This window comes from Geotrypetes seraphini, chromosome 7, assembly GCF_902459505.1.
Source record: "Geotrypetes seraphini chromosome 7, aGeoSer1.1, whole genome shotgun sequence".
Lineage (NCBI taxonomy): Eukaryota > Metazoa > Chordata > Amphibia > Gymnophiona > Dermophiidae > Geotrypetes > Geotrypetes seraphini.
The window spans coordinates 39,420,848-39,442,032 of record NC_047090.1 but is presented as its reverse complement, the minus strand read 5'-3'; the positions used below and the strand labels follow the sequence as shown (position 1 = coordinate 39,442,032).

Sequence of the window (21,185 nt, the reverse complement as noted above, 5' to 3'; positions counted from 1 at the left end):
TCCCTTTTGTTTCTATGTTTTGATTAGTATTTCATGATTAATTGTGATTTGTTTGTTTATTTTCATATTTCATGTATTCCCCGTTGTTTTAATTATGTAAACCACCTTGAAGCAGGATATCAAACCTTTAATACACTTGAAACTTGGCCTGTCTTGTGAAACTATTTACTGTTCTGCTGGATGGTTAAGGTGACAAATAGTTAAGTATTTCCTTGTTTCTTTTCCTAGCAAGAGAAACTGGGCGACATCTGCTTTTCCCTCCGCTATGTGCCGACTGCTGGCAAACTGACTGTTGTTATCCTAGAGGCAAAGAATCTGAAAAAGATGGATGTAGGTGGTTTATCAGGTAAGTGCACAGGAAGTTGCCTTCTGTTGTGCCAGAAATTTTTTTTTTTTTAGTTAGCTATTTATGACATTTATAGCCCACTTAAAGAATTATATGCATTACAATTTCACATACATAATAAACACAAAATTTAAAAAAATGTAAAAGTAAAAACAATACCAAGAAACAGAGATTAATAGCAACTAAGAATGAATAAACAGAAAACCGGCCAAGCCTCGCTCTGCACAGCACATGCATGCTATCGGTAACCATTAGGGGCAAACTCCTTATCCAGCACCAAGGCCCCGATTCTTCAAACAGCGCCTACGACATAGGCGCCAAGGAATGCGGTGTATAGCGCCTCTCAATCTTCAGTTAGACGCTGTTTATAGGATCGCACCTAGCACCTGGATGGGCCATTTGGCCTTTATCCGCCATCATGTTTCAATGTTTCTAAAGTCGACTTAAGCGCGCCCTATTTATTCCAGGGCTTTCTCGGCCTAAATACTGGCACCCGAGTCCACTTTAGGCATTAAACACACACAAAACATGCTCTTAATCTGCCCCCCATACTGCCCCTAACCATGGCTACTTTTTGGTAGGCAACGCCTACCTGAAAGTAGTAGGTGCCTACTGAGTTAGTCGCCTAACACCCAATTCATTTTGATGTAAGACAGTTATGAAGTGTAAATTGGTTATTTTGGCGCTGATTAAGCTTTTATAATAATTAAATTAGGCTCCTAGATCCCTAACTTTAGGCATCTTTTATAGAATCAGTGCCCAAAAGCTTGGCAAACAAATGGACTTTCAGTTACTTTCTGAACTGCTCAGTGATTAACCTAATGCTAATCCCACTGGAAGCCATTCGCCTGTTTGCCAGTGACCAGCACTGAATATCTAGGGGTTTTGGGCTGGTGCTAACTTAACTGGCTAAACGAATATCAGTAGAGACAACCAGTTATATTCAGCGTTAGCTGCCTGAATGCAATTTAATTGGTCAGCAGCCATTTCTGGCTGCTTAAATAGCTTTGAATACTGGGGAGGAGGGGGGGTTTATATCTTTATCAAGTCAATGCATTTTCAGTCCTGCTGGTTCTACAATTGGTAATGTTTTAAATGCCTATTTATCGATAACCGAACGGTGAGATACAGTGTATGAATCATATGTGTAACAGCCCTAAAGTAGATGTCGAGCAAATGCAGACATTTTAGGATTTGAAAGAATTCTGAAAAGGGTTGGAGGGATTTCAATGTCTTGTTGCCTAATTTTATTGATATTGGTTTTTGCCTTGCATATTTATGATTAAAACAAAGATAAGTGTGTCAGTATTCAAAGAGGTTTAACCCTTCCATTGGCAGATGGTGAAAACAGCTGCTTTACCTAACTCAGTGTCTTGTTAACTTTCCGGCCGGCGACACACTATATCCTGTGCCCCGGCCGCAAGGCACCCGGAAGTGTGTGGACGTCGACGTGATGACCTCATGTGCATGCGTGATGTCATCGCGTCAACGTCCACCCATCTGGCCACGACCCGATTCGGTGGAGGGATCCGGGAGGTGCAGGGAGAGGAGGAGAGACGCCAGCTGGGAGGAGAGTCATCTGCGCCGGTTGACTTCCTAAAGGAGGTGCCTCTTGCCGCGAGGCGCACGTCCTGTAGGCAGTCGGCCAGCACGGACAACTCTCCTCCTCCTGAAATCTCAGGAGGCGCATAATTTGCGATACACTGATGTAACTTGATGTTGAACGAGAGCAACAAGGCCAAGTTTTAGGCATTTGGGGGAGAGATAGATCTTCCATAAGATCCAACACTCACTAGGGAGATTAACTACTAAGGCCAGGATTCACTAAACCTTCAAACTGTGTGCAATCCGTTTCCGTTTGCATGCTGGCCGACCAATTCAGTAAAGGCCTGCATGCTGTGACCACCACTGTGGCCGGCAAGGGACTCCACAGCACCTCTAGTGGTTACAATAATGAACAGCAATAGCGTGTGACCCGGCCTGGAGTCACCCTGCAGGCCTGGACTGACACCAATTAGAAAACAAAAATCACAATGTCCCAAAAAGGTAATAAATCAAAATGCCTCAGCTTTATTCTTTCCAAAACATAAAAGTCAGGAAAATTATGAGGCCCACAGAACAGGTAAGTAGACCATCAAACTTCAAACAGTCCAATCTCAAAAAGTAAGAGCAATAAACAGTTCAAATATAAGGTCCAAAGTGTTTTCACTTTCTTGCTCACCTCAGGGTTTAAATCAGCCTGCTCCTGAGCAGGATATTCAGTTCATCAAAAAAAACCAATAGGGTTAAAGGCACTGGATACCCTATTCTCAGTGCTTCAAAGTGAAGCCTCTGGCAGCCATGCAATTCACTGCCAGGCAAGGGAGAGTGCCTCAGGTTTGCTTTAATTTAGCTATTACATAGCTTACAAAATTCCCACCCAGGTAACAGCAAACCTCTCCCAAAATAACAGACAATATCAGCTTCATAAAAGCAAAAATGCAAAACAGTAAAGAAAAACCAAAAGATCCTCAAAGGTTCAGCTTCAACAAAACAGTCTCTCAAACAAAGCAAGCTGAAAAATACACTTACTGTTTCTTCCAGTTAGCAGTTGCAGCTGGTGGAAAAACCAACCTCCATGGCTTCTTCACCAGAACTTATTTCCTCAGGCAGGTTGTCCAATTCCATGGGGAGATCAGAATCTGAAAAGACTTCCTCCAGCATTTCTCCGGCCTTGTGCACCTCCATAGGTGAGGCTGTATCACCCTTGCTTGGCTCGAGGAGACTCTCAGGGAGGAAAGGTCTGAACCTTCTCCCTAGCCTGCCGGACTGTTTGCTCTCAGCTGCTGGTTTATATATTCTAGGGACACACCCTAACCTGGCTGACTCAGCAGGGAACAACTTAGCTCTAGGGCTCCTCCTGTGGTGGCCTAGATACTGTTCATCCAGGAGGTCCTTGGAAATTTCAGGCTCCCCCTGGTGGTCAACCTGAGAATCATCCCTATTTCCCTTAGGACACCCTTTATACAATCCCATCCGGGTTTTCTTTTTAACTTTTCCTCCGGGCTTAGCTGGGACCTTGGCATGCTTCTTGTCTGCCTGGTCACAATGCAAATGGGGACGATCGTTAACACGCCCCCTGCCCACGGCCAGAGCGATACCCGCTCATGCGCACACCCTGACAGTAGTGACAGGAGAAGCAGCCTCCTGTCACTGCTGTCAGGGCTCAGCCCCGATCTCTCCTGCCTGCCCTGCTCTGCCCAGATCTCTCTTGCCTGCTTGCCGGACTCTCCTGCTCTCTGCGCCGTTCCCTGCAGTGCAAGCCCGTGGTTTAAAAGTGGGCCTGCACTGCGGGGAATGGCGGCAGTGAGCAGCAGAATCCGGCGAGCAGGGAAGAAAGATCGGGGCATAACAGGGCAGGCAGGAGAGCCTACACTAACTCCACACACCGGCCCGACACACTGGCCCTGTCCGACACCTCCCACACACACACCCAGGCCCTGATCTCTCCTGCCTGCCGTGCTCTGATCTCTCTTGCCTGATCGCAGGACTCTCCTGCTCTCTGCCACCATTCCCTGCAGTGCAAACCCACGGGCGGCAGAGAGCAGGAGAGATCGGCCTGACATCCCCCAAATTAAACCACGACCGGCCCCACTGCCTCACCCACGATTGGCCCACCCCAGGTCGGGTCCGGCCCACCCGCCCCATGTACCTTTTAAATTGTTGGGAGCAGGAGGGGTGCCAGGTCCCTCCTGCTCATTAGGGCAAGGCTTCTCTTCGGGAGCAGGAGGGGGTGCCCGGTCCCTCTTGCTCCTAGGCTTCATCTTCGGGAGCAGGCGGAAGCGTGAAGTCCTCCTGCTTCTACACCCCCTGCCAGCCACTGTGCAATAGCGGTCTTAGGCCACACCCCGGTGCATCATATGATGCACGGGGAGGGGCCTAATGCCTTGATTGGCTAAGGTGCCTTGGGTCCCTCCCATGGGAGGAGCCCGAGGTGCCTCAGCCAATCAAGGCCTTAGGACCTGCCCTGTGCATCACATGATGCACCGGGGTGTGGCCTAAGGCCGCACTTGCATCGGAGGAGGGCTGGAGCAGGAGGGACTGACCACCCCTCCTGCACCCAAGGAGTTTAAAAGGTGCGGGGAGAGGGTGGCCAGGGCTGGACAGCTGGATGGGCTAGCTTAGCTATAGAGAGGGAGGCGGGCAGGGCAGGAGTCATTTGTGGGACATCGGCGCAAGGGGACGTTTAAAACCGCGGGCCGGCCGCAACTTTTTTTTAAAGTTTAGTTTACTTTTGTAGCACAGCGAGCCCGTGGTTTTAACCTGCTTTAAACCTGCGGGTTAAAACCACGGGCTCACGGTGCAGGGCAGAGCAGGGGACATTCGGGGCGAGCATGTAGGCAGGAGACAGATCAGGGCAGAGAGCAGGGCTTCTATGGAGCTGGAGAGTCGGAAAGACGTTTTCGACTGGTCTCCAGCAGTCGCTTCTTGGGTTGATCGGCCAGCCCAGTCGGTTTTAAATTTTTGGTTGATGAATCGTGTCGCTGTCCAATTTGTATGTGTTTGTCCTCATTTGCATGCACGGATTTGAATCGAATCGCAGGAGAGGTTAGTGAATAGTGCAGGAGGGAAATCTGATCGCCAAGGGGTCGCAAACCGATCGGTAGACGATCGGTTTGCTTAGTGAATCTAGTCCTAAGCGATCTCCAGGGATAATGAGATACAATGCAACAAAATAAACAATCCCTGATTGTCAAACAATTATATAAATTGTGTCATCTTCACAAGCGCTCAGAAAAAAAAAGTTTTAAAGAGAGCAGACTTTGGGCACCGGCCCCAGCTGTTCAATTCTCTTCTTTTTTCAATCACAGCACTTTTCAAACTAGCAAAAACTTCAGCAGCTAACACATGTCTCAAACTTTGAAATAGCTTATTTGTACTAGGGCCGGGCAGCCGTACGGGTTTTGAAGCGTTTCACTGCTTCAGAAAACCCGAAGTAGGTCTTTCTATGCGCTATTAACCATTTTCATACTCCGTGTCTTCACACAAAACATCAAAAAACCTAAGGTTACCTCACTGCAAGGGATGCTCTTCAACGCTCTTTGCAACTAAAACTGAATACTCTTACGCTAACCCGGACGTGACGCCATTCACCCGGGAAAAGTGGATTTTGAATCAAAGTTAAAAAAAAAAACTTGACTTGAAGTAAGAACTGTGATGTAAAGGGGATACCTGGCCAGGGCCAAGCCCCCTACCTAGGCAGAAACGCCCACCGTTCGATCTCCTTGTTTAAACCGTTTGGCTCTTGAAGATCCATTCCTGTTGCCTTTTCCATAGCACAGCTTGAAGATTGCCACCCCGGGGGATCTTCCATAAGAGCCATCGAAAGCAACAATGCCAAACAAAGGGTCAACCAGGAAGGCTGAATGTCAAGCCCTAAATAAATAGGGGAGCGTGTGGCGCAGTGGTTAAAGCTACAGCCTCAGCACCCTGAGGTTGTGGGTTCAAACCCACGCTGCTCCCTGCGACCCTGGGCAAGTCACTTAATCCCCTCATTGCCCCAGGTACATTAGATAGATTATGAGCCCACCGGGACAGACAGGGAAAAATGCTCAAGTACCTGAATAAATTAATGTAAACCATTCTGAGCTCCCCTGGGAGAACGGTATAGAAAATTGAATAAATAAAAAATAAATAAATATATTTTCACCTGTCCACTGGAAACTGGACTAAATTGTTAATTTGTTTCCTATAGTACTCAAAGTGAGTTTTAGATGGCAGTTTTAGATATTTTTTTTCTCTCTCTCTCTCTCTCCTCATGGTACCTCCACTACCCAGCACAGTTGAATCAGCAAGAAGTTTCCCTCACCCCTCCATTCCAACTGGAACTGCATTTTGCTTCTCCTCTGCACTCCATATTGACTTGTTTCCTTTACAAAGAGTCTTTTTTTCCTTCATTAGCTTATCTTCCTTTCCCAGCTCTCTTCAGCTGGCGGTGGCTTCTCCCGGGGCTTTGTCATCCATCCACTCCCCCTTTTTTCTCAACAAATTCTCCCTGGGAAACCTTATCTACTTCTTTGCCTTCAGCAACCTTCTCCTGCGCCTGCGACATGAAGCTTTCTTTCTCTATCCAAAACCTCTGCCCAAAACCCATGTCGCTAGCTGGCTGTCCCTCATCACCATTTATAAAACCATTTATCATCTAAAACTTTACATAGCTAGGACAATATCCTTCAGGGTGTCCCTCACCGTAAACCTACCCTCTATAATCTCTCTTTCCGAACAGAACCTCTTCTGCCTGTATGCACCTGGCAAGATCAGCATTAGCGGGCTATATCTTTTTGCATTAATTATCATCCGTCACGCCGCTTTCCGTGACAATGTTCCAAACTGTCTTTTCAGCTAATCTCTTGCATTAGTGTTATACTCTGTTGCAACCCTCTCCGTAAAAGTAATAGAGAATGGGAACAGATGTGTTTTTGGTTCTAGTAGAGTAGTTCCAAGGAAAATGTGATTTAACGTCTTTCAATTTTGTGAATGAAATGACATTTGCATGATCTATATACGTACTGAACAAAACTGTGGCATCTGAGGTTGCTGATGCAGGCTTTATTCAAGGCAAGAAGATAATCCACAGTCTTAAAAACAGTGAAAATCATCCACAACTTAAGTTTTGACATCAGACTCAAGGCTTCAAGGTTCTTTATTTTTTATATACCTCCACAGTTTCTTTTCTTTTGGACTTTCGCCCTCCTGTTGCTATATATGTAGTGTAAATGCTTCTAAAGTTAGGATCAAAATCGAGGATTCTACTTTCATTCGCATATGTTTATCCATATTTTGGAAGCATCTATACATGCAAATGGCAAACTTTATATATGCAAATTGCATACACATGAAATAGCAATTTCAGAAAGCCACTACTTGCACATTTAGATCATTGGGAAATGTATTTTTCTAGGGGATGTGGATGCATGATTTGAGTGTTCTCCCAAAAAAGTTTACAAGTTTATTGAAAATCTGATTAACACCTATCTTAGATTCTAGGCGATTTACAATGACAAAAGTGGGATACAAATTTAAAATAATAGACGTGAACAAACAAAATACACAGACTCGACATACAGTTACACAAAAGGGAAGAGGGGAGAACTACAATAAAGCACAGGAAAGAGACATTCAAGGGAGAAACAATAGGAACGGATGGGAGAACCTTCTTTGCCTCTGGATACCTTAAAAAAAAAAAGCAGAAAAGGAAAAGTCAGTGTTCGAAGGCGTCGTTAAAAAGAAAACATCTTAACGCTCCTTTAAATTTATCTAGATTTTGCTCTTCTCTAATATAAGTTGGCAGTGAGTTCCAGATCATGGGGGCAGTTACTGAAAAAGTAGTTGCACGGCGGGCACAAAGAGTAGATGTTGAGTAGCAGATCTTAACGCTCTTGGCGAGTCACGTGGTATTTTCCATTGTGAACACAGGTCTGTTTGGAATCCATTCCATATGAGCTTTTGCATCTGCCTTGAGGCACACACAGTCAGGGTCAAGTGGAAAATGCCATAGACTCCCTCTTCTTTCACCCACAGCAAAGAAACCCCATCTCTCTTAACAACCAAAATACTCCCTTCCTTCCCATCACTGTTCCAATCGAAGCTGAGAAGGAGTCCTCCAGGTACACTATCATCACTCTCCTCCAATCACTTCACTGGCTCCCTACCTGCCTTTGCATACAGCTCAGATGACTATTACTAACCTCCAAGTGTGTTCATTCTGCAGCCCCTCAGTATATCTCTCCTCTCTCCTTATACACACTCCCCCCTCCCCCCGAGAACTCCATTCCTCAGACAAATTGCTTTTATCTGTACCCTTCCCCTCCACATCTAATTTCAGACTTTGTTCCTGTCATCTTGCTTCCCTGTATTCCTGGAATAAACTTCCTGAGTCCATCTACCATGCCCCCTTCCCTTGTTCAAAAACAGGCTTAAAACCCACCTTTTTGAGACAGCCTTCAACTCATAACCCTGCTCACCACCCTATCCAGCAGCTTAACCATCTCCTCGAACAGTAACCCCTACCCTGGCATTCTGTTTGTCTGTCTTGATTGTTTAGATTGTAAGCTCATTTGAGCAGGGACTGTCTTCTTTGTGATTCTGTTCAGCGCTGCGTACGTCTGGTAGCGCTATAGAAATAATTAGTAGTGGCAGCAGCACATAAATGTTGGCTTCCAGTTTATAGAATTACATGTGAAACCCACGTCTATTTATGATCCTAACAGGAATAGCCATTCAATTGGTTACCAGTCATTGGAAAACCCATGATAGAATAAATTATACTTTTTTGGTGGGTGAATGTGTGCACTATGTACAGATATGAGCGAATTACTACAGAGTGTAAGGGTTTTAGTGAAGTTTTTAATAAAGTTTGGAGCCCATTGACTAAATTTGTAAAAATATAATAATATATATTTATCATATCTTTTCTTTGGTTCATTTATTTTACACGTCCAGGGGGGTGAGGGGTTGGAAGGTGGGGAATAAATATTGATAGCGACATTTGGGTAACTTTATTCTTCATTTGTATTAGATATTAGGATATATTCTGCTATTATTATATGTAAAAAACTGAAATTATTGAATGATATTTATGTTACCTGTAAGGATTTTAGTGTAATGTATGTAATACATACTGTTCTGTCATTTGTATGAAATCAATAAAGAATTCACAAAAAAAAAATAATAATAATTTACTCCCTTAGCAGCGATATTCAGCTGCCAAAGAGATATTATCCATTTAGTTCAGGCTTGATGAATAGCCGGCCCAAACTAATGGATGGTACCAATGAGCTCCTTTTACTACGCTGCGACATCGGTTTTAGCGCACGCGAGCTGGCGTTAGTTCTAGTCGTGTAGTGTGGGTTTAGTGCACGCTAAAATTCGGCGCGTGCCAAAACCGCTATCGCAGCTTAGTGAAAGGAGCCCTATGTTCTCTTCTGCTACCTGTACAAATAGAACTAGGGGCGCCTTTTGCATCAAGCCGGCGCTAGCGGGGTTAACGCGCGGGACTTTTCATCACGCTTTAACCCCCCGCGCTGGCCTAAAACTACCGCCTGCTCAAGAGGAGGCGGTAGTGGCTAGGGCGGCCGGTGGTTTAGCGCGCGGTATTACGCACCGAATTTTTAAGTGCTGAAAAGAAATGTCTGCTGAGCACTCCGAGTTGGACGCCGCTTCTAGAATGGCGTTTAGCACCAGGATTAGAGAATGACACGGAGACAAATTTGTCCCCCTTCCTCGCAGGAGCTCCATTTCCTCGTCCCAACCCTGCCAGTTTTGTCGCTATCCCTGTCCCATTCCTGTAAGCTCTGCCTTAACGGCAAAAGCCTCGAACACTTCGGATTTTAACAGTTGCAGTTATTTTAGTTGATAAACTGCAGAAAAAAAAGTCCAATCAAAGCAGTTTACATAATATAAAAACAACGGGGAATAATTACAAATCAAAACAGACAAACTAAACTAAACTAAATCTTAAGTTTATATACCGCATCCTCTCCACGGAAGTGGAGCTCGGCACGGTTTACAAGAACTTAAAATATAAGAAGAGAAAAGGAAAAGGTTTACATGAGCTCATATATAGAATGGAAGCGTAAGGGGGAAAATAGAATTACATGTTAGAGAAGAGCCAAGTTTTCAGTTGCTTGCGGAATAGTTGGAGAGAGCCCAGGTTCCGCAACGGGATAGTAAGGTCGTTCCAGAGAAACAAACAGGGAATAAACACAGACAGGTTAACAAAGACATGACACAAATAGGCAACAAGGGCAGGGAAGTTTACAAAGTCTTAAGATAAAAATAGAGATAGATTAAGGCTGGAGATCAGGAGCCAAGTCAGATGACCATAAGGTAAAAAAAGATGATCAGGAATCGGGATCAGATGCCATCTTGAAGTAGTAAGCTTTCATTTGACACTTAAACGCCTGAAAGGATTTTTCAGAACACAGATAAAGAACATAAGAACATAAGAAGTTGCCTCTGCTGGGTCAGAACAGGGGTCCATCGCGCCCAGCAGTCCGCTCCCACGACGGCCCATCAGGTCCATGACCTGCAAGTGATCCTTTGTCTAAAACATTTCAATCCCCATTATTCTTCTATCTATACCCTTCCATAATCCTATCTCTACCTCTATCTATATCCCTCAATCCCCGTATCCTTCAGGAACTTGTCCAATCCCTCCTTGAATCCCCTTAATGTACTCTGTCCTATCACATCCTCCGGAAGCGCATTCCAGGTAACTACCACCCTCTGAGTGAAGAAACATTTCCTAGCATTGGTTCTAAACCTGTCCCCTTTCAATTTCTCCGAGTGCCCCCTTGTTCTTGTAGTTCCCAATAGGCTGAAGAATCTGTCCCTTTCCACCTTCTCTATGCCCTTCATAAAGCGGAAGAGACTTCCAGAGTGTAGGTGCCATTACAGAAAAACCTGAGGTTGTGGGTTCAAACCCACGCTGCTTCTTGCGACCCTGGGCAAGTCACTTAATCTCCCCCATTGCCCCAGGTACATTAGATAGATTGTGATAGACAGGGAAAAATGATTCAGTTCCCGAATTAATTCATGTAAACCGTTCTGAGCTCCCTGGGGAGAACAGTATAGAGAATTAAATAAATAAATAGGTCTCCTTTATCGACGAGGACCATCACACCAACCATACAGGAAAAAAAGGGAGAAAGCAATAGCTAAAGAAAGCCTGCTAGGAAGGTACATTATAAATACTTTCCCATTCCGTCAAATTAAGCTCACGTTAAATAGCATTGAAGTTTTTACATGTTTTAATTAAGTTATTAACCTCAACCTCTTGACTTGCATAATTCATAGGTACCGTACCTTCCCTTATAAAATTCTGCCTCTAAACTCGTATTTTCTCATGCTCAACTGAATCCTTCTAAAGAGTGCTGCACAGAAAACCTTACAAAGCTTATATTTAAAATAGAATCCCAATTATACAGAACTGCAGCTGTATTGATGTTGAAAAATAATATGGCCCTAAGGATAATTTTCTGGCTGTGGAGCTTTCACTGTGCGCAAAAAAAAAAAAAAAAAAAAGGTGTGGAAAATGTAAGGGTGTTATTTTTTTAACATTAACTATAAATCTCAGTATGTCTTCTGAACAAGACAACTTTGTCAAGCTTAATTTGACGGTTAATTAAATTTAAGATGCAGTATAAAGAAGAGCAGCCGGTACAGTATACTGAATATATACTAACTTCAGTTTATTGTACCATCCTTTTTTAGCTTTGTGTGGTAAGTAATGAATCTCGTAGAAGGGCACTAATCTATTCGTTTCAAAGTCTTGTGATGAGAAATTAATATACTGGGCCTGATTTTCAGCCTATGCAGTCACTGGATCAACTTAATCTGTATATTCAGCCCCATTACCCTTTGGATTCCATCTATAGCACCTAAAATTGCACACAACCAATTTGCATGTACAATTTAATTGAGTAATGAGCTGATGACTAGATATAATTGTGCTCTAATGGTCAATTATTGCAGTTAATTGGATCCGATTAGGATTCATGCACACATCTTAACACGTGACTGAAAACTGGAATTTCAGGGCGGCAGAGAGCAAGAGAGTCGGCAGGGACAGTAAGCCACTGGTCCTCAGCAGTCACTTCATTTTAGATCGGCAAGCCCAATCGGTGTTCCTTCTTCTGTTTAGTGAATCATTGCCTTCCTACTTATGCATGCCATTTCCCCTCATTTGCATGTGCGGATCGGATCAGGCAGAAAGTTAGTGAATCGGGTCGGGGTCGGAGAAGGCTCGCAAACTGGTCGGGACACGATTGGAGATGGTTATCATGCCGCTGTACCGGGCCATGGTGCGCCCTCACCTGGAGTACTGCATCCAGCATTGGTCACCGTACATGAAGGACACGGTACTACTCGAAAGGGTCCAGAGAAGAGCTACTAAGGTGGTTAAGGGGCTGGAGGAGTTGCTGTACAGTGAAAGGTTAGAGAAACTGGGCCTCTTCTCCCTCGAACAGAGGAGGGAATACACTTAGTAGATAAGGACAGGTTGTTCACCCTCTCCAAGGTAGAGAGAACGAGAAGGCAATCTCTAAAATTGAAAGAGGATAGATTCCGTACAAACGTAAGGAAGTTCTTCTTCACTCAGAGAGTGATAGAAAACTGGAACGCTCTTCTGGAGACTGTTATAGGGGAAAACACCCTCTAGGGATTAAGTTAGACAAGTTCCTGCTGAACCAGAACGTACACAGGTAAGGCTAGACTCAGCTAGGGCACTGGTCTTTCACCTAAGGGCCACCGCGGGAGCGGACTGCTGGGCACGATGGACCACTGGTCTGACTCAGCAGCGGCAATTCTTATGTTCTTATATTCTTAGGCCCAATATGTAATCCCAACAAACTTCCACACAGTCGAGCATGATCTATAGCATAGGGTCTTCAGATTGCCGATGGTGTAGCATAACACCCCATGGCAGCAATCATCACCAGTCCCATGCACCTACTCTTTTTTCTTGTGCTTACTATAAATCTATAATTTAAAATATACTTTTCATTTTATAAAATAAATGGTTATAAACTTAGCTTCGTAGTGAATATCTTTTAGCTGGCACGTCCCCCCTGTATTTCCCAACGCGCGTTTCGAATTATTCTTCAGGGTCGGGGTAGACTGTGTTTGTAAAGCACTATTAGCATGACTGCTATCTCTTACAATCTGCTGCTCTAAGCTAAAAAAAAAAAAAAAATAGCTATGGAATAAGACATCCTGGGTGGGAGAAACCAAGATATGAGTCAGGCCCGTTAAGATTTCAATTTCCCTCCAGCAGAATAATAGAGGCTGTAGTGCTTCATTAGGAAAGGGAAGTAGCTTCTCAGCAAGATGTCAAGATGGTCTATTTAATAATAATAATAATAATAATTTTATTTCTTATATACTGCCAAAGACGTAGTAGTTCGAGGCAGTTTACAATAAAGAAGGGCTGGACAATCAGCAAGGCAGGCAATAAGTAAAGGCAGGAGAGAAGCAGGCGTTCCAGCAGCAGAAGATTCTAGCTCCCTACCCTCAAAGTGAGATATAGCTAGGACAGTGACTTTGTCACAACAGCAGGGCCTCATTAACAAGAAGAAAGGGTGTGAACACATTTTGGACAGTCTGGAACCTGGATCTAAAGAATGAGGGGGATTCAGGCACCGGTCTTGGGCCATCCAAGCTCAGGAGCTCAAACAGCGATCCAGACATTGGACAGGGACCTCCTAATTCTATATACACCTCTCAAAAATACATATGCAAATTTGTATTCACAATTTAATTGCTTAACAAGCCAACTAGCACTGCTAATTAGTTGCTAACAAGCACTGACGTTAATTGGCAGTAGTTGGAATTGTCACTGTTCTATAAAGACGTGTGGATCCGGAAAGGGGGCGTGGCCATGGGAGGGGCATGAGAGGGTCAGGGGACAATGCTGGGATTGACAAGCAGCGTCAGAGAATTCAGGGCATCTGCACCTAATTTAGGCACAGGGATTTAAACCAGGGATCGGTTGATGTAAATTCTCGTGTCCAAAATGGGCATGAATCCTGGCACTAAACTCTAATCTATAAATGGACATTTAAATAGCTAAAATTTGGTGTAAATGCCAGCATTTAGGCAAAGAAATGGTGCTATTCTATAGCACCGTGCTCAAATTTTTGGAATGCCACTGACCTCCTTTTCAGTTGCACACTATGGAATTTAGACACTCAGGACCCAATATTCAGCACTATTTAGATTGCCAGGAATGGCTTCCGACTGTCCAGATAACCCATATCTAGCAAGAGGACTTTGGGAGACTGGGCGTCAAAATGGCAGATGGTGTTTAATTTGCAAAGTAATACATGTGGGAAAGAGTAGGGATACCATTTTTCGGGCCGCAAACATCTGGACACATGGCCCCACCCTGTTCTACCCTGGCCCCGCCTACTTCTACTTTTGGCTCCACCCAGTTCTGCCCCAGCTCCTCCAAGTTAAGCCTCCAGCCCCGCCCCCACAAACCTCCTCTCTTCTTCCTCGACAAGCTCATGCTGTATCTGAAGGGTCTGGAGCACACGCTGGGTTAGACCAATGGTCCATCTAGCCCACTATCCTGTTTCCAACAGTGGCCAATCCAGGTCACAAATACCTGGCAGAAACCCAAATAGTAGCAACATTCCAGAATTGAGATTGTAATGTCATAATACTTCATTTCTCCAATGCCTAACAGCCAACATCATCAGTGATGTCACAATGGCTTGACTGTCCTATACTTGGCTCACATAAGAATAGCTATACTAGGTCAGACCAATGGTCTGTCTAGTCCACTATCCTGTTTCCACAGTGGCCTATCCAGGTCACAAGTACCTGGCAGAAACCAAAAGAGTAGCAACATTCCATGCTACGGATCCCAGGGCAAGCAGTGGTTTCCCCCATGTCTCTCTCAATAGCAGATTATAGACTTTTCCTCCAGGAATTTGTCTAAAACAATTTTTTTAACCCATCTATGATAACCACTGTTGCCACATCCTCTGGTAACAAGTTTGAAAAATAAATTCCCCCTCCAAACTTTTATAGCCTTTACCTCTGTTATTTGTAACCTCACTTTTAGTCATTTTTTGCTCAACAGGTCAAATTTGATATACTGCCTCTCTGGGATACAACAAAGTGGTTTACACATGACATATAGATACTTTCTCTGTCCCTAGAGGGATCATAGTCAAAACTGTATATATTTTTTTGCACCTTGGACAATGGAACTGTTGCTTGTAGTGGCATAGTAAGGGTAGGAGATTCCCCAACCCTCCTTTCTGTGCCCCCCCCCCAGCTCCTTCCCACCCCATTCCACACTTGTGCTCTCCACCCCCCACCTCTAAATCTTTGCCAGCGCGAGTAGCTGTAGCAGCATTATCTCGTGCCAGCATTGGATTTCTCTCTGATGTCACTTCCTGGCCCTGTGACCCGGAAGTGATTCAGAGGGGAACCAGGCTGGCATGAACAACAGGCAGAAGTTGTTTGCACTAGCGAAGATAATACAGAGGTACAGGATGTGGGGGAGGGATGGTGCGAGCGGAGGCAGGGCGGAGAGGTGCCAGCACCCCCACGACTCAGCACCCGGGTTGGTCCGCACCACCTTTGCTACGCCACTGGTTCCCTATAAACACTAGTCCAGCATTTGAGATACATTCCCTCCTTGTTGTGCAGCTAAGCCAGAGGATTAATTTTACAGCGCTCTCATCCTGACACACCACATCAGCAGCGTTATTGTACATGCTGACATTTCAGAGCTCACTTCTTTAAAAAGATATGGGCTGAAAGGTTGATTATACCTTTGCAGTACATTAATTGCACAAATTAGTCAGGGAACCAGCATAAAGGAAGTTGCTTAAGATACAGCTGGAGGAGGATCTACATGGCAAAAGCTTAAAGAATGGATGAGCTGTTTTCACAGACAAAAAAAACACAAAATAATTATTGTATTTGCTCTTCATAGAACAACCTGGCAGACTGACACTGTTACGGAGATTCATCTTAAATAGGTTTGATTCCATTCTGAAAGGCAAAACACTATTATAATATTATTATCTCCATAGTGCCCTAAGCAGCTTGTGTAGTAATACAGAAAAGCAATAACCGTTCATAAGACATAAATGAAATCACACAACAGAATAGATTGATGTATTCACAAATGCACAAAACATGTTTTGTTTTCAAAAGTCCATTTTTTATGAGAATCTCTGCTTTGAAACCCAGATTCTATATATGGCGCTTGAAATATCAGCTCCAAAATGACATGGTTTCAAGATGCATTTGCAACTAAACAAGTTAATGTGAAATATGGATTTGCGACCGCTTCTTCTTGCATGCTATCCTATTACCCCGAGCGCCTAAATCCAACAGTGTGCATCTCAAAAGGGGGGGGGAGGTCAGGGAAGGGGCAAGGGTGGATCTGGAGCATATGTTACTGGCCGTATTGAGGTGGAAGAAGACATCTTTTTCCTTAAAGGACCTACGTCAACATGAGGGCATCCGTTAAAAATCAAGGGTGGGAGATTTCATGGTGACCCTAGGAAGTACTTCTTCACCAAAAGGGTGGTTGATCGTTGGAATAATCATCCACTTCAGGTAATTGAGGCCAGCAACGTGCTCGATTTTAAGAAAAAATGGGATCAGCATGTGGGTTCACTTCGAGGAAGTGCTTAGGGGGGAGGGTTCTTAGAGTGGGCAGACTTGTTGGGCCGATGGCCCTTTTCTGCCTCATATTCTATGTTTCTATTCTGAAAATTTGCATGCAGTTTTATATAACTGTGTCATGAATGCGCTGAAATGCCATGAGTTGGGCGCCGTTAGAAATCAAAATAAACGGGGTGAAAAAAAAGGTATTAAAACAAGAGAAGTTAAAAAACTCAATATATGACATCACAAAGAACTTCCCATAATCATCAGATATATACTTTTTTATCAATCGAAAGCTTTACATATGGTAGAATTGTGCTCAGAGACCTGAAGGGGCAAACGGAGGTCAAACCCCCAACCACTGCCCGATTCTCCACACTTTTTAGCTCATGCGATTTCTCAGTGTGGACTGCTCTAAGATTCTTAGTCTCTAAACAACTGTTGAAAATAAAAAGAGCACTTATCTATCTATTTAATGGTTCCGACATGTCGCGTTTCGATTGCTGCTTCCGGAAACCAAAAAATAGGCTCAAGAGAATTACTAGCCAGCATGAAAGGGTCAGATTTCTGATTAGCCTTCACCTCTCATTTTTTGAAGACACTTGAAAGCGCTGCTTAGCCAGCTTTCAAGCTGTTATTTTCAACAGTTGTTTAGAGACTAAGGGCTCCTTTTATCAAGCGGCACTAGCGGGGTTAGCGCGTCGGGCATTTCATAACGCGCTAACCCCCGCGGACGGCTAAAAAACTAACGCCTGCTCAATGCAGGCGTTAGGGGCTAGCGCGGCAGGTGGTTCAATGCACCGCATTCCGCGCGTTCAACCCCCCTACCGCAGCATGATAAAAGGACCGCTAAGAATCATACAGCAGTCCACACTGAGAAATCGTATGAGCTAAAAAGTGTGGAGAATAAGGCAATGACTGGGTGGTGAGGTGGTTGGGGGTTTGACCTCCGTTTGCCTCTCCAGGTCTCTGAGCACAATTCTACCATATGTAAAGCTTTTGATTGATTTAAAAAAAAAAAAAAAAGTATGTATATCTCATGTTTATGAGTTGGGCGCCGGCATTTATACCAGATTTCAGTTGGCATACATAGCAGCTCTTAAGCGTAGGCACAAGAATCGGCTCAGTGTTATTCATTTCGGATTGTCCTGAATAAAATACTGCTTAGAACCAGTGGCGTACCAAGAGGGGGAGGTCCACCCCAGGTGCACGGCTTAGGGGGGTGCACAGTCAGCCAGGTCCGGGTCTTCCTGTCCTTCCTTTCCCCCAGCCACACCGCTACGATCCTACCTCCTCCCGCTTACAAGAAGTCTTTCCGACGTCAATTCTGATGTCAGAGAGGAAGTTCCGGGCCAGCCATTCACGGGAAGGGAAACTGGGGGCCTTATGAACACAGGAAGGGGACACGGGAAGGAGGCACTGGGGACACTATGGACACAGGACGGAGGCACTGGGGGCACTAAGGACACAGGACGGGGGCACTGGGGGCACTATGGACACAGGAAGGAGGCATTGGGGGCACTAAGGACATGGGAAGGAAGGAGGGAGGGAATAGAAATGGACAATTGTTGGGCCTGAGTGCAGAAAGAAAGAAATGAAAGAAAGGATACACAGTCACCTTTTGATGAAAAAAATAAATGGTCACGTTACCTCTGAATTACTTTCACTGCAGCAGAGTCAGCAGCCGTGCCGAGGTGCAGGAAGGTCCCACGCTGACTCGTCTGCCAGCTCTGCTCCGGAAGAAGTAAGTTACTTCAGAGGGGGTGGACCCGGCAGATGCAGTCACTGCAGGACTTTGCCACCTGCGTCTGCCGGGTCCACCCCCTCCGACGTAGCTTACTTCTTCTGGAGCAGAGTCATCATGGGACCTTCCAGCATGCGGCTGCTGAGTCTGCTCCACAGCAAGTACGTCGGAGTGGAGTGGACTGGCAGCCGGCAGCTACAATCATCGTGGGACCTTGCTGCATGAAGGGAGAGAAAGGAACAGGATTGCTGGAATGGAAGAGTGGTAGAGGGAAAGAAAGGGGGCAGGGTGGTATGGAAGGGTGGTGCTGATAGAATTGATGTACAGAGAAAGGGGGCAGACATAAGGGGGAAGGATATTGGAGGGAGAGAAAGGGGGCAGATGCTGATTGAAGAGGGTTGGATGGTGAGAGAAAGGGCAGACATTGGATGGTAGTGGGGAGCCTATGCTGGATGGAAGTGCAGATGGGAGAGATAAGGGAGCAAATGCAGGAAGGAAATAGGAGGAGAGAAAGAGGGGAGTAGACGCTGGATGGAAGTGGACAGAGAGAGGAGAAGGTACTAGATGGAAGGTTTGGAGAAAGAGGGTACATGATGGAAAGAGGGGATAAATAAAAGGAGGGCACATGATGGGGAGAAAAGGGGTGAGGGAAAGAGGTGGCAAGCTTTAGGTAGACAGTAAAAAAGGACATTGATGAGAGGGTAGTAAGAACGTAATCTAGACAGATGCAGAAAAGGAAAATGAGGGGGAAAAGGGAAAGGGATTGCAGAGGCAAGGTGTGGGAGAGGGAAGGAGAGGAGAGAGATGCCAGACCAATGGGGGTGAAAAGAGAGATAGAAGGGGGAAGCATACAGTTTCTGGAAGGGGCATAGAAGGAGAGAAGATGCCATATAGGGGAAGAGAGACGGCAGACAGTGGATGGAAGGAAGAGAGTTACAAGAAGATGAGGAAAACAGAAACCACAGAAGACAAAGGTAGAAAAAAATTTTGTATTTATTTATTGCTTTAGGAGACATGTGTCACTGTTTCTGTGGTGCACTGTATGCAGAGTCCAGCTTCTTACTGGTTCAATTTAACCTTTGTCTACATATTTCTATTTTAATCCCCTTTTACAAAACTGTGGAGTGTTTCTTAGCGCCAGCCGTGGTGGTAGCAGCTCTGATGCTCAGAATTCTATGAGCGTCAGAGCTCTTACCACCATGGCTAAAATTCACACTACAGTTTTGTAAAAAGGGGAGGGGTTAGTTTGTGATGACATATTCCATACTAGGCGAAGGTGTTTTCTGTGTTCTGTGTGTTCGAAAGACATGTTTTTTTGTTAGGATTGACTGCAGGATTGAACTGTACTAGTCTGGCTTGTTTAGTTTTACAATGGGTTTATTGATGTACTGCTCACTGCAGTATGTAAGATGCTGCCTTTTCCTAGGTACTCATGTGTGACATGTGGCTTGTTACTAAAAATCATGTTTTTTGTACAGATGGGGGGGTGTCAAAAAATGATGGGCCCCGGGTGTCACATATGCTAGGTACGCCACTGCTTAGAACTAATTTTTCTGGCACCAGTTTTTGAGCTTACGTAAGTGGCTTGTGTATAAGTGACTGGTATAAGTGCTTGTGCCTAACCGCATATTCCCATATATACTCAGTTAAGGAAAGTTAAGGAAAGTAGCTGCCTACTTTCCCTTATAGAATAGATGCTATATGGATGCCCTTCAGAGTCCTAAATTTAGACACTCTGATCTAGAATTCCTCCTTTGTGTCTGATTTATTTAAAATTATATATAACCCGCCTATCCATAAATCTAAGCAGGGAACAATAATCACATACAAAAATCACCCAAAAGTACAAACAAATGCATGACATCAAAAAAGAAACAGCCTAAAAAAAGAACGGCACATCCTCAGACTGCCACATGGCTCGCACAAAAGAAGCGCTCAAACAACACAGCTTTACCCCTTTTCTGAAATGCCAAAGCATATTCGATTGTCGCAATGCCAGAGGAAAGGCATTCCACAACGCCGGGCATTGCACAGAAAACAAAGATTTGCAGTTCCCCGTAAGCCTCACAGCCACCAATAATGGAATTTCTAATCTCAAACTATCTGAAGACTGTAGATCACGTGAAGGACAATGCCACTGAAAAAGAGAACGGACAATTATGCTGAAACACCTTAAGTATCACATAAAGAACCATAAATTCGACCCGCATACTAACAGGCAGCTAATGAAGCTCCTGAAGTATCGGTGTAATGTGATCAAATAATGGCCTATGAACTTCTCTTTTAGGAAATTATCCAAACCTTTTTTAAACCCTGCTAAAGCTAACTGATTTCACCACATTCTTCAGCTGAAGTTAAAAAGGAGCAGGGAAGGGGCTTGTGCGTGTGGCAGGGTGGGGGGGAGGAAGAGAATGGAAGAGGGGTACCACCACCCACCCTCGTTATGCCACTAAATATAGGTGAATCAATAAAAGAGTAACATGGTCATATAGTTTGGCTTTGCAAAAAAAATGAGCAGCTGAATTCTGAAGTGTCTGCAGGCGACGTAAGTTTGTTGATGAAATACTGCAATAAATCATATTACAGTCATCAATTCTTAAAAGAACAAAGGCGTGGACAAATGCATGTAATGCCCAAAAATCTAAAACATGCAGAAATGTTTTGAATACTTACATATATTAATATATGTGTGCATATATACATGTACAGTCAAACCTCGGTTTGCGAGTAATCCAGTTTGCGAGTGTTTTGCAAGACGAGCAAAACATTCTCGCAAAACGTGTCTCGCAAACCGAGTGTTGACTCGATTTGCGAGCACCCCCCGATAACCGTCATCGCTCCCCCCGCCCGCTCGAATCGGCACCCCCCCCCCCCCGCGAGAACAGGAACCCCCCGCCCGTCCAACTTTAACTCACCCCCCCC

At 44.6% G+C, this 21,185-nt stretch overlaps 1 protein-coding gene across 1 annotated transcript in view; it reads left to right on the top strand.

Annotated features, from left to right (window-relative positions):
• Positions 1-21,185, top strand: part of SYT1 (synaptotagmin 1) — a 656,423-nt gene that overhangs the window by 523,882 nt on the left and 111,356 nt on the right. Inside the window, exon 8 of the mRNA XM_033951677.1 lies at positions 229-346. Coding sequence (XP_033807568.1) covers positions 229-346 — 118 coding nt within the window. The remainder of the gene's footprint in view (positions 1-228; positions 347-21,185) is intronic.